The sequence below is a fragment of the Chrysochloris asiatica genome, unplaced genomic scaffold, assembly GCF_000296735.1.
Source record: "Chrysochloris asiatica unplaced genomic scaffold, ChrAsi1.0 scaffold00070, whole genome shotgun sequence".
In the NCBI taxonomy this organism is placed as follows: Eukaryota; Metazoa; Chordata; class Mammalia; order Afrosoricida; family Chrysochloridae; genus Chrysochloris; species Chrysochloris asiatica.
This window is the reverse complement of record NW_006408588.1, coordinates 14,031,280-14,047,497: the sequence shown is the minus strand read 5'-3', so window position 1 is coordinate 14,047,497 and position 16,218 is coordinate 14,031,280. Positions and strand designations below refer to the sequence as shown.

At 38.0% G+C, this 16,218-nt stretch overlaps 1 protein-coding gene across 2 annotated transcripts in view; it reads right to left on the bottom strand.

Moving 5' to 3' along the window:
- SNW1 (SNW domain containing 1) overlaps positions 1 to 16,218 on the bottom strand; it is a 40,882-nt gene that overhangs the window by 10,702 nt on the left and 13,962 nt on the right. For both annotated transcript variants that reach the window (XM_006864761.1, XM_006864760.1), the window contains exons 3-8: positions 14,630 to 14,791; positions 5,120 to 5,215; positions 3,683 to 3,789; positions 2,400 to 2,504; positions 1,323 to 1,392; positions 679 to 744 (exon numbers count right to left, since the gene is read on the bottom strand). In XM_006864761.1, the coding sequence (XP_006864823.1) occupies positions 679 to 744; positions 1,323 to 1,392; positions 2,400 to 2,504; positions 3,683 to 3,789; positions 5,120 to 5,215; positions 14,630 to 14,734 (549 nt within the window). In that variant the 5' untranslated portion in view covers positions 14,735 to 14,791. The remainder of the gene's footprint in view (positions 1 to 678; positions 745 to 1,322; positions 1,393 to 2,399; positions 2,505 to 3,682; positions 3,790 to 5,119; positions 5,216 to 14,629; positions 14,792 to 16,218) is intronic.

Sequence of the window (16,218 nt, the reverse complement as noted above, 5' to 3'; positions counted from 1 at the left end):
TTGGTATGCTTCTATTTATAGAATACAATATTTCTATTACAGACAGTCCCCTGGTTTACAAATGAGATCCATTACCATTAAGAATTTGTACGTAAGTTGAACAGCTACATATGTGGTTCTTATTTAGCCTTACTTTAGTGCAAGAAAAGACTTGCAGGCTTTTCCAATGATTTAAAAACTGTGCGTGCAGCAAGTGAAGGTAATCGTGATGTATTTGTTGCAAGCAGGAGTTGATTCAACCATCTCTAAGTGAGGGAAAATTCACATAACATTAAAGGGAAAGTAGGAACTCCTCCCAAGCAGTGCTGGTAGCAAAGTGGATTACAAACTGGCCTGCTAACTTCAAGATCAGCAATTAGAATGTACCAGTCACTCTGAAGGAGAAAGAGGAGGCTTTCTGCTCCCATAAAGATTTATAGCCTTGGAATCACTGTATAGGCTCGTTATGAGTCAGAACTGACTTGGCGGCACACAAGCACTAATTAAAAGTCAGACTTTTTTAACCCAGGGACTTATTGTACATTTTATAATGAGAAAGTCACATAAATTGGGTGTTACTTTTTAAAAACATTCAGCTAAGATGCTAAGGTTTCAGCTAATGGACCTAGGTTGTAGGCTTCTTCTGGGTGTTTCCCAGGAGGTTATAAAACTAAGACTGATTTATAACAACTTAATTACCTTTGCGTTTTTCCAGTTTGAAATACAAGGAGGAATCTTCCACTCTTGTTGTTCCTTCACAGTCATCTGAGTTGAGAAAAACAAGTAGGTGCATTTTAAAATTTATAGGCTACCTAAAGATCCAAGTACAACCTTTCCCTTCAAAGGCAGCTCATTACGGGCTGATCCACGGCTAGACCTAATCAAATCATGGTGTCTAGTAAAAGCGTTAAACTAATGTAAAAAATGGAAAATAATGTCGAAAGTATTCACTGACAGTTATAAATCCTACCTAGTATTTTCCCATATTTAAAGTGATGTCATTTCTTTCAGATGAAGACTTGTTGAGTAATAAAATAGACTTTAAAAAGCCATTTAGATTATCAATCAGAGACCTAATGAACCCATGTACTCACTTCTTATAACTACGATAATGTCTTTCATGTGAAATAGCAGGCCTGCTCATTCCATTGAAAGCACGGGTTAGGTTAATAATAAAACTAATAGCTAGCACTTAATGTACATTGTCATGAGCATTCTGGAAACTACACCTCGGAGTCTTGATTGGGCTTCTATTTGATTTTAAAAAACAAATTTACAGACATTCAGATTATATTCTATGGGAGGTTATTTATAAAATTAATAATCACCACAGCAAAGATTACCTTTCGGCTAGGAGAGTGCATGACAGGTGCTGGAGGAGAAGGTGGTCCCCGGGGAATTTTCTTATTAATCCTGAAGGATAAATTGAGGCACAAGAGAGTGATTTAATTTTTCCTCCTTTAGTTAATATGGCAAGTTTTTTTTATTATGTAAAAGCTTCAACACAACGGACCCTATAATGGACAAACCTATTTACCACACACTTATCACTCAGTGTCTCCCGTTATTTACACATAGCCAACTTGTCATCATCCATATCTACCTCTCTTTCAAAATACCACTGTCATTTCACAGAATAAAACACAAACAAACAGTTTAATGAGGCATAACTGACAGAACAATGAACACATTTTTAAAGTATAAGAGAAGGCTTCAAAAATTCTTGGCAAAGTGAGATGAAAAGACAGCGGAATTTTTTCATGAAACTTTTGAAGCCCCCTCATACAATGTGATCATTCTGATACAGGTACACACCCATGAAACACAATCAAGATAATTAATATATTTACCATCTTCAAAAGCTTCTTCATGCCTCAGTTAACTCCCTCGTTCTTCCCATCTCTTCCTCCCTGCCACCACTGTCCATTGTGATATGTACCCAATGACCTACTGTCACTACAAATTCGTTTGCATTTTCTAGAGTTTTAAATAAATTACTTTACTTTAGTAACAACTTTTGTTGTTAGATGCCGTCGAGTCGGTTCTGACTCATAGTGATTCTATGCATAACAGACCGAAATACTGCCTGGTCCTGCGCCACCCGCACATGTAAGTAAAATCATACATTATGTATTCATTTTTGTCTGGATTCTTTCAGTCAACATCAGTATTCTGAGAATCATCCATTGATACTTTTAATTAATTATCAAATAGTCATTGTATTAATAATTTATTCCTTTTTATTGCTCAATAGTATTCTACTGTATGGATGCACCACACATTATTTTGTCATTTACCTGTTGAAGGGCATTTGGGACGTTTCTAGTTTTTGGCTACTTCAAATAAATCTGTTGTGATACTTTCTCCTTTAATATATTTTTAAATAATAGTGACTCATTCTCATGAAACTACCTACTTACTTGAACCTTGGTGGTTCCATTGGATCTTTCTGCATTTCCACCATCCGAATCACCCTCTGTTTAGCTCCAGAGTTGAAAGCCACTCCTTGTTGAGATGGTGTGTATCTGCAGAATAGAAAAGGAAGAATAACTAGTTCAACAGGTACTGAATTTTCATGTGAATAACACCTCTTTCTACACTTGTTTGCCAACCTCAATGCTCCCCCCATCCACCCAGTAGGGTCCTTTCAGAAATGCACTATACTGAAATGTTTCTTTTTTGCCAGCAACATGAAAAACAAAAACTGGCAGAGTGGTGCTTACACACACCTAGTGGGAGGAGGGTGCAGCTGGCAAACAAACACAGAATGTGTGTGTTATTGTGTATTTTCAGTAGGTGCTTCTCTTCTATTGTTGTTGTTAAGTGCTGTTGAGTTGGTTCTGACTCACAGAGAAACTGTATAGCATTTCTGAGGAGCAGCTGGTGGATCTGAACTGCCAACCTCATGGCTAGTAGTACAGTGCTTATTCTACAGCATTACACCAGGAGTCCTTTTCTCTATTATAATACTAAAACAGACACATTTTCAATTCCTTCCACAAAATATTAAGATAAAAATGACAACTATTTAGGCCAAACAGATAACACCAGAGATCAAGGCAACTAAGAGAAATTATGAGTTATAAGCAAATTGTAAACTATAGCAGTTTTAGTTTCAAATTATCCATCTCTGTCCATTTTTTATCATGGAAGGCTTATGCTGTCTCATAGATAAGAGGTATAAAAAATAGAACCTATTTTTCAAGTTGGCCTTTGTGAAAAAAAAAAAAAACACAAAAAACAAACCACACCCCATAATATCCCTAGCAAGAAATATATAATTAGTAGTTTTTGACTACTAATAGATTGTAAAACAGTAAAAGAATAATGGTAGCAGTGCCGCTAGTTCTGAATTATCTATCTACACAAATATTCAGTAGAGTAAAAGCCCTCAAAATTTAGAAGTATCATTAAGATGTTTATTATAAATGGAAGACTAAAAATAGTAATTGTGATTTAGCTCACAAATTACTGACACTGCAAGTAATTATTAATTTCTTAAAACAAAAACTGTATTTTCAAAACAGAGGAGCTATGCATCTTGAAAGTGGTTATTTAAGGGAAAAATTCATCTGCTTTCAATTATCTGCTTTGAATTATTACATTCTTAACTGTGATTACGTAGGATAGTAAAACATTATTAGAAGCTATCCCCACCCCGTCAGACTGAAATGAAAAGAAGACATTCAAGCCAGATTCATACCGGATATACTGAGCAGGAGCCAGTTTATCAGCTGCCCGAACAGGCATGGCTGCAGCCACCTTCTGTGATACAGATTTTTCTAAAGCTACTCTTGTCTTTTCTGTTATCTGCAATAAGGAAAACCACAGTGAGTGGTCTGAAAGTCGTTAAGGATGTAAAAAGTCATCTGAAATAATTATCTAAGGGTATATGTTCAAAAAGTTCATGGAAAAAGGAATTAAAAGTTATAAAAAAAATTTTTTTAATTGTAGAAAAGTTCCATTAACTTTCTATTATGAAATAGGCGAAGGTTTACAGAGCAGATCCATTTTCCATTGAATAGGTCATATACATTGTTTCATGGCATTGATTGCAATCCCTATAATGTAACATCATTTACTTCCTCTTTGTTTCCCATTTCCACTCCCCTTTCCCACCTACCCTTCTGAACTCTGTCCTTGCGTAGACACTACCTTTATGATCGCAAATGGTTGATTATTATAAGATGTGTATACTTCCCTAGTGTTACTGTTCCCCTTATAAGCCTATATACTGTTTGGCTGAAAATTGAATCATTGGGGTAAGTACATTTCTGATCTGCAGGGTGGCTAAGGGGTTCTACCAGTCTCTCTCTATCCAGCCAGTAAGCCTGGTTCTTTTTGTAATTTTGAGTTGTGTTTCACATATTTCTCTTACTTTACCCAGAGCCTTCTAATGTGATCCCACTCTGAGCAGTTGGTAGCCTGGCACTATTTAATTCTGCTCTCATGGGGACTGATATTCAAGTGATCTACTAATCTACTGGACTGATTGTTCCCATGCATCTTCTATTTTCTTAACTCCTCTTTCCTCTGGACAAGGAGAGGACAATAGTTGCACCTTAGATGGCTTGCTCACGAGCTTTTAAGACCCCTGTTGCTGCTCACCAAAGTAGGATGTAGAACACTGTTTATGTGGGATATGTAATTCCAATTGCCTTTGGTGTCCCCTGAGACCTTGATCCTGAGCTCCTAAGCCTGGAGACTTGTTTCTTTAATGTGTTTTACTATGCTTAAGAAATGTTCATAACTTTGTCCTGTGTATGCTTTACCACATTCATGTATATATTTGCAGCAAAAGTAAATACACATGTACAAATAGCCTGTCAAATCTCTATATATTTATGAGTATACCCCTCCTACTCTTTCTCCCACACCTGTTCAAACTCGAGTCACAGATCACCGTTATTGCAGGGTTGTGCATTTAACAGTATCTACCTCTGTTGCCTTTAACACTTATTGTATATTTTCTTCCCCTTCACCCAATTTAACATGTGTCTGTCTCTAGGCAGTAATTACTCTTTCCCGCCACCCGTGGTAACAGTCAAAGAATGTTTTAGTGTGAAAACCTTTTCCTGACTTTTTACAATAGTTCCATGAACTTTCTGAAGCCCCCTTGTATACACCTATTCCCAGTTACCTCTTTAATGGCTTCCTCATCGGGTCTTTGCAGGTCTGGGTCATCTGCATTCATAACTTCCTTGGGCACCAGATCCGTGTACTTACTATAGATGACCTAAAATGTTTAAACACAAGAGGCTTACGGAAAGCAGACAATGAGAAGAAGCAACCTCTTTAAGTCATTTCAGAAGTTAATGTGTCCTCTCAGCACACTTACAAATTTAGGACATTCAGATTCTGTCTTTGTCTTTTATTTAAGGACATACACATTTCAAAACTAAGGAAGCTTAAAATATAAACACAAACTGCTGCCCTCGCTATACAACTTAATAATTTCCCCTTGATCCCATGCATTTAAATTATGTGAGATCTTCGAATCAAATCAGTATCCAAATAAATTATGCCAACAAAATCCTATCCATCAGTGATCACTAGCTATTTCTGAGGCTCACTAGGACTTGAATTTAATGATAAAAGAAATCGCCTATAATACCATTATCTTGGATTAAAACTCATCAAAATTTAAGTCAGGTTATCAAATAGTTTCTCAATTCACTGGGCCTTACAATGTTTCCTTTTCTGGCACCAACTCTATTCACAGATTAGGAAAATGAGCATATGCCACGGTCAAAAAAAAACAACAACCCAGAACACTTCTTGCATGAAAAAACAACATTCTCTGGACACAATTTATTCTGTCCATGTTTAGGCCCACTATCTGATTTCTACCAAGTCCAAAAGAGTAAATATATTTTTTACTTAAGGAGCTCTGGTAGCATAGTGGTTACGAATCGGGCTGTAAACCTTATGGTCAGCAGTTCGAAACTATCAGCTGTTCCAGGGGAGAAAGATGAGGCTTTGTACTCCCGGAAAGATTTACAGCCTCGGACACCTTGTACAGGGTCGCTATGAGTCAGAACCGACTCCACAGCACTTAACAACAACAACAACATGGCAGATTAAAAAAAAAAAAAAATACTGGAAATTAGAAAAAAAAAATTAGATCTGGTCTTTGCAGTTTTATGCCAATTATTTGACATAAATACAAAAAATGAGGAACTTTTGAAAAGAACACCCCCCCCCCACACACACACAAATTCCTAAGGACTTGAGATCTGCAGAAGAAAACTGTTTACTACTAGAAGCCAAGTCTTTTATGGATAAGTGCACTCTGTTACGTGGCATTCCTTCAGTCCGTTTAAAGGAAACAAACACTTCCTAATTTCTAACTGCACTGCAGAGTATCACTTGGCTTCATCTCCTACTTCATTCTCCTCTTACACCGCTTTCCCTCCTTCCACACCCGTATACATTCTTTGTTTCTTGAGAAATATAAGTTTTCCTCCAATCCTGGGTCTTCATAAAGTGTTGTTTCCAGTTTATCAAGTGATTCCTCAATTTCTGAGTTTCAGATCTAAAGTCAGATCAAAATGAGGCCTCTCTTGTTAGTTGCCTTGAAGTTGGTTCCTACTTATAGCAGCCCTTTAACAGAAGGAAACACTGCCCAGTCCTGTGCCATCCTCACAACGGTTAAGATGTTTGAGCCCTTTGTTACAGCCATGATGTTAACCCATCCTTTTTTTTTTTCTGCTGACCAAGCATGATGTCCTTTTCCTAGGACTGGTCCCTCCTGATAACATGTCTAAAGTACATGAGATGCAGACTTGCTATCCTTCCTTCTAAGGAACATTCTGGCTATTCTTTCAAAACAGATTTGTTTATTCTTTTGGAAATCCACGGTATATTAAATTTTCTTCACTACCACCATAATTAAGGAGCTCTGGTAGCACAGTGTTTACGAATCGGACTGCGAACTGCAAGGTCAGCAGTTTGAAACCATCAGCCATTCTGCAGGAGAAAGATAAGGCGTTCAGCTCCCATAAAGATTTACATCCTCAGAAACCCTGTACAGGGTGGCTATGAGTCGGCACCGACTCCACGGCACACCACCACCACAACCACCACGATCCAAAGCACAGCTTCTTCTTTGTCTTCTTAATTCATTATCCAGCTTTCACAGGCATGCGGTGAGTGAAAACACCTCAGCTTGGGTCAGGTGCATCTCAGTCCTCAAAGTGGACTTTGCTTTTTAACACCTTAAAAAGGTATTTTGCAGATTTGCCCAATGTAATACATTGTTTGCAATATCTGATTATCTTTGCTGACATAGTAACCCTCCCTACCCAATCATTCTGCCTTGTAGCACCCTGTTTACTGTCTTTAGAGCACTGCTCACCATATGAAATTGTTTTTACTTGTTTATTATTTGATAATGTTTGTTAAGTGCCGTCGAGTTGATTCCGATGAATAGCAACCCTGTATAGGGTTTCCAAGGAGCAGCTGGTGAGCTTAAACTACTGACCTTGCAGTTCAAATGACTTTATAGTCTGACATACTAGCCCACAGCGCCACATCAGGACTCCGATATTTGATAATAAGAGCTACCATTTAATGAGTACTTATTGTGTACCCTGTCTTTTTATTTCATATATATTAATCAATTAAACTCTTATAAAAAGAACAGTGGGAACACTGGTGGTCTAGAGGTTAAAGCACTTGCCTCCTAACTAAAAGATCGGTGGTTCGAACCCACTGGCTGCTCTGTGGTTGAAAGCCGTGGCCATCTGTGTCTGTAAAGATGACAGCCTTGGAAAGCCTATGGGGAAGTTTTCCCCTGCCCTTCAGGTGGCCATGAGTCAGAATCAACTGGACAGCAATGAGTTTGTTGTTGTTTAGTAAAAAGAACAAACAAATCAGTCATAAAAAAATACCAGCAGACTGTTCCACAGAAAAGAAGATGGCAAGAATTCAACTCACTAACTTTGGACATGTCATCACGAAAGATTAATTGCTAAAAAAGAATATCATGAATGAATGAATATGAGGGAGACCTTCAATGAGGTGGACTCACATAATAGCTGCAACATGGACTCAAATATACCAATAATCATGAAGATGGTGAGGGCCAGGGAACATTCCATTACTTAAGGCAGCCATGAGCTGGAGCCAATTTGAGGACAACTCAAAACAAGATCATTCCTATGTGGCATGCAAAATGATTATACGTATACTACAGATAAGGAATTTAGTTCATTTAAGTATTTCCAGTGCATATAACAATGCCTAGTCCATGTTGTTGCTGTTAAGTGCCTCAGAGTCAGTTCTGACTCATAGTGACCCTATGTAGAGTTCTCATGGAGCAGAGGGTAGGTTTGAACCACGGACTTTGTGGTTAGCAGTCCAGTGCTTATACTACAGTGCTATACCAGGACCCAAAATAAATTCGACCTTGTCAGGAGTGGTATTTAATCAGTATTTTCTGACTGAATGGATGACTTTTGAGATGCTCTATCGCATGCTAAAGGGGTATTTTAGGCCACAGAACTTTGTTGGTTTCCCAGAAAATACAACCATGACTATAGATGGAAATCTCTAGCCTGTCGTCCTCAGGAATGAAAAGTGTAGGTAACTTAGCACAAAACGCATACTATTCGTATGTAAGGTACTAGTGTCATCTGCCTCTAAGACACGTCATTCTGAACGGAACTATAAAGCTCACTCTTGTTGTTGTTGTTATGTGCTGTCGAGTCGGTTCCGACTCATAGCGACCCTGTACAGGGTTTCCGAGGCTGTAAATCTTTATGGGAGCAGAAAGCCTCATCTTTCTCCTGCGGAACAGCTGGTAGTTTCGAACTGCTGACCTTGTGGTTCACAGCCCGATTCGTAACCAATACGCTACCAGTGCTCCTTAAAGCTCACTCTAGTGAGAAGAAAAGAATGAGGCTAAGTGCATTAAGATCACACAGCTTTTAAGTGATCTCGCATATCCTTTCTAAGAATGGAAAAATCCAGTGTCATAAACAGAAAATTACATAACAATACTCTAGAAAATATGCCAAGATTCTAAAGAGTTAATCACTTTTATATAGCAATCACTACAGGAAAGGATTCTAAATAAATGGCTCCCTGGAAGTCATGTATGCTTAACATCAAGTCTCAATACTAATTTAGCATACAAGAGTCGTTGGCTGCTTCTTATTTGGGTATTCTGAAGTTAATAACCCTTTAAATGAGCATCAACAAGAGTCCAGCATCTCACAAAACTGAGTGAAGGGCGTCTGAAGAACAAGAGTCCTCTATGATAATTAACTATAAAACCCTACATTTTTATTGCTAAGAACCAAACGTGTTGAAGAAACTCAGTATATCCTAAGAGGCAAAGGGTTTGGGAAAGGTGATCAGAAAAATACAATATGCACTTGAAGATACCAGAAGAAAAACAAAAGCTCATCTGCTAAATAGATATTTTCCTTATTACTTAAAATTGACAAAGAATTGGATGGACTAAAAAGTAAGTCTGCCAATTTATGAGTTAGAAAGAAAACAGTACCTTTAGGCTTAGCTAGTTTGAAAAATCACATAAACAAGACAGTAACATAATTTATCTTGGAGTCAGTTTAAAGTGTTTGGTTTTGTTGCACGGGGCTGGGGAGTGGGAGGTGGAGGGTCGGGGGCAAGGGCAAGAAAGGGCAGGGGGCACCTTTTTGATAATATCATACATGCAACATTTCCCATGTTTCAGAAGGAAATATGCATATATTAAGGCCTTTTATTTCAAAATTAATCACTCAGGACACAATTTTAAAAAGTATTTAGTCTGATGAAGATTAGGTCAAAAAGTCTTTGTCTTTCCAATTTTGTATTATTAATAAGTTTTACATATAGTATTTATTTTTTTAACATATAGAGAGATCATTGGCCTTAGACTTGCTCTAGAATATTATCTCTTGGGATCTGGACTTACTCTCCTGAGAGTTGTATCTCCACGACCAACCTGTCATGTTCACTCCGAGTGGCTGAATCAGAGATAAACAGATAAACTTTTTACTTACACAAATGAACAATGTTTTAAAGACTCTAATTTGGTCAACACAGAAATAAAAAAATAAAACAAAAAACAGCCCAATCTGAACAGTTCAAATCTAATTTTGGAGTCCTGGTGTGGCACTGCAGGATATGCACTGGACTGCTAACTGCAAGGTTCGCGGTTCAAATCCATCAGCCACTCCTTGGAAAACGTATGCAGAACTGACATGATGACAACAACAGCAGCCAATTTTTAATACAAAATAATGACCAATATAGATGCCTGCTGGAGTAAGAAAACACATGTCAACCTTTCCCAGAAATCAGATAAAATGCTTGATTTCTAGTCTTGAAATATAATGCAAAATGGATTAAAGCTATATTTTATTCAGAATAAAACCTGTCCAGACCAAATCACTGCCCTGAAATGTTGTCTTTTCCTAACAAATGGAAGAGGAGAGGCAGCATATACCAATAAGCAATAATCATTAAGTAAAAGAAGGAGAGTGGTACCAAAACAAAGGTGGTTGGAGTTAAGTCAAGGCCTTGATCACAGAGAACTTTCCAGTATATGTCCTACATGGATGCTGTTGTCAAGTGCCACTGAGTCAGTTCTGACTCATAACAACTCTGTAGAGGGTTTCTGAGGAGCAGCTGGTGGGTTTGATCTGCGAACCTCATGTTTAGCAGTCCAGCGCCACACCAGGACCTGCATGGAGGGGGTCTTTTTTTCCTTTTGCAGGTGACTATGCTTTTATAGAACTACTTTTCTGTTGTACAGTGGAGACTGCTGTAAACCAGGCAAGAAATGACAGGAGCCTGAACTAAGTAGGCAGAGATGGGACTAAATTTGAGAAGTGGTAAGGAGCTAAAAGAGATAAATGTTAATTAAGTACATGCAGGATTAGCAGGAACAAAGGAAGTGGAATGACTGTCCCTAAAGCATTTCAGAGAGCATACATGCCACATTTAAAATGTGAATACCTTCTCACCCAATAAAGCTACTTCTAAGAATTAATTTTATACAAATACTCAGGTGCAAAAAGATGTTTGCATATGGGTCTTGATAAAGCATTTTTTGCAATACTAAAAAACTGGAAACCATCAATGTTTTTAAAAAAAATTAGGGTTCAACAACACCAGGCAATTCTATATAAATTTAAAAAGTAGTTATAGATGCTATGAAAATCTTTTCAGCACATTGCTAAATTAAAAACTAGTAGGTCAAAGGAAACTATTGTTGCTGTTGTTAAGTACTGTCGAGTCGACTGTGACTCACAGTGATCCTGTACAGCGTTTCTAAAAGGCTGCTAGTGGGTTTGAACTGCTACCTTGTGGTTCGCAGTCCAGTGCTGATCCAACAGCACCACACCAGAAGTATCAAAGGAAACTAGGAATATTAAAATCCCACCTAGGCAAAAAAAGAAAAACGATATACAGGGGGTCTTTAAAGTTTGTGGAAAAAAGGAATAATGGAATTTTCCCAAGAGTGTTTTTTTTTTTTTTTTTTTGATAGTAATAATAGTAAGACTCTTTAATACATCACATTTAATTAAGGATAGAACAACTAAAAGGAAAATAAACAGATGAACTAAAAACACAATCATCTGATTTTACTTCTTAGACAAGTAAAGAACAGTTGACCCAACAACAGCACGATGGATATTATTCCCAGGAGTGTTTTGAAGCTCCCTGATACATGCTTCTACATGCATTCTGAGTGGAAATATGAACACATAAATAGCTATATCCATAAAAAAAGGTCTAGAAAGCTACACCTTTACAACAACAGTAGTGAAATGGAAAGAGAAGGCAACAGTACCATAGTTTTTCATCTAATGCACCCATGTAAATAACATGCACATCTATATGTGCATAGCACATACAGAAACTAACCCAAAGGCTCTGTAAAGAAAAAACAAAACCCATATACTACAAAATAAGCATATTTGTGTAAAAGTAGTTATGTAGCACTTTTATCTTTTACTTTAAGAATATGTTGCTTGTGTAATTTTAAAGCATGTATCAATAAAATGTTGTTAAGCACTGTGGAGTCGGTTCCGACTCACAGTGATCCTGCACAAGGTTTCCAAGTCTGTGAATCTTTATGGGAGAAGAAAGCCTCATCTTTTTCCTGTGGACTAGTTGGTAGTTTCGAACTGCTAACCTTGAGGTTAGCAGCCCAATTCGTAATGACTACACTACAAGAGCTCCTTAAAATAAAGGGGATAAAAAGAATGACAGCTAGATTTTTGGAAATGTTGTTAAGTGCCTTTGAGTCAGTTCCAACTCATAGCAACTCTGCATAGGGTTTCCAAGGCTTCAGATGCTTGCCGAACAGAAAGCTTCGTCTTTCTCCTGCAGAGCAGCTGGTGGGCTCAAACAGTCAACCTAGTGGTTCCCAGGCCAGTGCTTATCTTATGCTCCACAAGGTTTTTGGCATTAGCAGATATTATTTACAGAAGATAAACTACATGGAACATGATCCATGTGATTAAGTAGCACTTTGGGGAAATCCAGATAGATCTGCCCTCATAAACAGTAACATATAAAGACCCAAGCCCCAAGACCAAAAACTGTGCTAGAGACATAGATCTGATAATAATCAACATGAGTGGTAATTAAAGCCATGGGAATAAATTAATCAGAGACAATGTGTTGTGAGATAGTAAATCTTCAACTTTGAGCTTGCCAAGGAGCTTTAGGATCAAGCTACAGGTTGAGGTTAGGCCATACTGCAGTGAGCTGAGAAGTAAAAGGGAATGTAAAGTGAATGAAATTAGGTTGCAGCTAGAGCAAGACATGAAGGTGGTCAGGGACAATTTGTTTTCAAAAGATAGGAAAGGCAATCATATTCAAATGCTAACAGGAAGGAGCCCTTAGGGAAGGAAAGGTAAAGGACATTGCAAAGAACTAATAAATCCAGGTTTCCTGGTGTGGTGTCGTAGAACAAGCACTGGACTGCAAGGTTGGTGGTTCAAACTCACTAGCTGCTCCTCAGAAACACTGCACAGGGTCGCTATGAGTCGGAACTGACTCTACAGCATTAACAGCAATCCAGGAGTCCTGGTGTGGCGCTGTAGGATAAACACTGGACTGCTAACCACAAGGTGGGCAGTTTGAACTCACCAGCCTCTCCTTGGAAATCCTATACAGAGTCGCTCTAATTCAGAACCGACTCAATGGAACTTAACAACAATAGAGAGGAAAAGGAAAGAGATACCATCTATATAGAATATTAGGATACAATAGGAAGGGGGGAAAAGTAGGATTAAGATAGTAGGGGTTTCAAACAGACAAAAGGAACTGTTAAAAATAAGTAAGTAGAAGGAAGCTGACAATTTTTTTCTGTTATATGCAGACTTGTTAGGACTGAGGGGATCAAAAGGAGTAGGAAACCTAAGGGCCACTAAAAGGCTTGGAAGGAGCACTGATGGAGCTCTGTTAAACTAAGATGTACACTGGTGTGAAGACATAATTGTTTTCCCCAGAAAGCTCAGCAGCCATGATGTAGGAGTAAAGGATGGGTTACCATTATTGCTACTTTAGAGAATAAAAACACAGGCTTGGGTGGGTAGGGTATGGGGAAAGGCACAAAGGATAGATACTGAAGACTCGCAAGTATTTTCCCTAACATCTTTAATTCTAAAGAAATCTTTTCCTTCTATATGCAGTATTTAAAGAAAAAAACAAAACAAAAAACACAAAACCTTAAAATTAGTTCCGTGGTTATGTATTGCTGCTGTGATGAGATTATTTTATGCAAATTTTATTTTTGATTTTTGGATTACTTTGTAAGTGGGATTATCTTAAATCTGGGTTGTAAATCAGTTGTGTTGTTTGTCACATTCAAATGAAATACTAAAACAATTAAGTTTCTATGTAAGTAATGGAAGAGAATTAGCAAAGACTGACAAAATTGCACTTCTGGTGTGGTGCTGTAGGGTAAGCACTTGACTGTTAACCACAAAGTTGATGGTACAAATCCATCAGCCACTCCTCAGAAAGCATATACAGGGTTGCTATGGCAACCTCTATGGCATGTCACAAAAATGACAAAATTAAGGCACCCTGGTGGCCCAGTGCTACCTAAAAGGTTGGTGGTTTGAATCTACCAGCTACTCCATGGGAGAAAGATGTGGCGGCTGGTTTCTGTAAGGATCACAGCCTTGGAAACCTTATGTGGCAATTCTACTCTGTCTTACAGAGCTATGAGTCAGAACTGACTTGGTGGCAATGGGCTGATTGGTTGGTTCTGACAAAATTCAAAGTTGATTTTCTTAGGGTGGTCAGATTGTACATACTTAAAAATTTGCTAGCACTGTCCGAAAGTCTCCTCTTCCTCCCTTGGAGTGGCTGATAGGCTCAAACTGCCGACCTTGTGGTTAGCAGTTAAACGCACACTGTACTATGCTACCAGAGTTTTTTTTTTTTCAGAATATTAGTACTATTATTGTTTCACACTGTAAAACCAACAAACTAGTACCTTAAGTAGATACAAGCTATCATGAAATCAGGAATTCTAATGGAAAGTCATTGTCAGATACTGAAGTACCCGGCACTGCTACTTTCAACAAAATCAGATGCAAGAGACTCATCATTTCATATAATATTTTAAAATTCATCCAAAAATATTTATGAATGGGGGAAATTAATGAATTACCTTGTCTTTAGATTGTCCTTGTCGAGCAATTGCATCATATTTAATTTTTCCTTCAGCGTCCACTTGAATAGCCAGCGCATTGGAAATTTTTTTCTTTCGTCCCATATCCAGTGGGTACTGGGCCACATGGATCTCTGGAAAAGCACCCCCATCTCCAAAATCCTACATATTAGAAAAGGAATACTTATTAGTAATTTGAAATTCAAGATCTATTCATTCATTTAACCAATATTTATTGTGCCTCTATGCTAGATGATAGAGATACAGTAATAAACAGGACAGAGGTCTCCGATATTGTGGCATTACGTCTAGTGGGCAAAGATATAAATATACACTGTACCTCTAGCTTGTGATAAGATCCCTAAAGATATTATAGAGATTGGGTAGGAGGGACTACTTTTGATAGGGTGGTTAAGACAGCCTCTGTGAAGAAGTAACTTGTGAGTTAAGGCCTGAATAATGAGAAGAAGCCAGTCATGGAAAGATCTGGGAGCAGCATTTTCTAGGAGATCAAAAAGCAGAGGCAAAGTCTTGCAGCAAACACGAGAGCTTGGCATGTTCCATGGAAAGAGAATCGAGTGGAGCAAGAGTGTACTGAGGACAGGGTAGCTGACAAAGAGGCATAAAGTTGTATGGGTAGACAAGCATCAGATCATGAAGGAGCTTCGAGCCCATGGCAGGAAGAAAACTAAACACAGGGCAAAGATTTTAGTTTTAGTATATACATTTTTCTTAGTGAGGGCAGGTTTAGGTATAGTTTAAGTAGAAATGTAAATCACTTTTTTCTAGGAATCAGATTTCATTACCATGGTAAATGAAAAGCAAATAGAGTAGGAAGGGCCCAGGAATTAATTTATCCATATTTCTATTATAAACAATTATTCAGAAGTGCTAAGACTTCTAAATTAAAATACGCTAACTAAGCTTCCCAAAAGGAGCTCTGGTAGCGTAGTGGTTACGAATCAGGCTGTGAACCTTAATGTCAGAGGTTCGAAACTACCAGCCGCTCCGCGGGAGAAAGATAAGGCTTTCTACTCCTGTAAAGATTTGCACCCTCGGAAACCCTGTTACAGGGTCGCTATGGGTCGGAACCAACTCGATGGCACTTAACAACAACAACAAGCTTCCCAATGATATTTACTACAAAAAAAAAAAATAGGTTAACAAACATAAAATAATAAGCACTCTTTTTAAATGGCTAAATTTAAATTAAATGTTAAATTTAATAATATTAACTTATAGTAAACTAACAGAAGGACACTGTAAAATTGCCCCAGAGGGTTTCTGAGGCTGCAATCTTTATGAGCAGGATGGCTCTGTAAGATAAGCACTGAACTGTGAGCCACAAGATGGTGGTTCATGCCCACCAGCCTCGCCATTGGAGAAAGATGAGACTTACTAATCCCATAAAAATCTATGGCCTTTTAAAAAGGCTATATGGTATTGCTTTAAGTTGAAACTGATTTAACCGTACTTCACAACAATTCTCTTTATGGGAGTAGACTGCCAGTACCATGGAGCAACTGGTGGGTTTGAACCACTAACTTTCTGGTTAGCACCCAAGCACTTACTCATTGTGTCCAAAACCC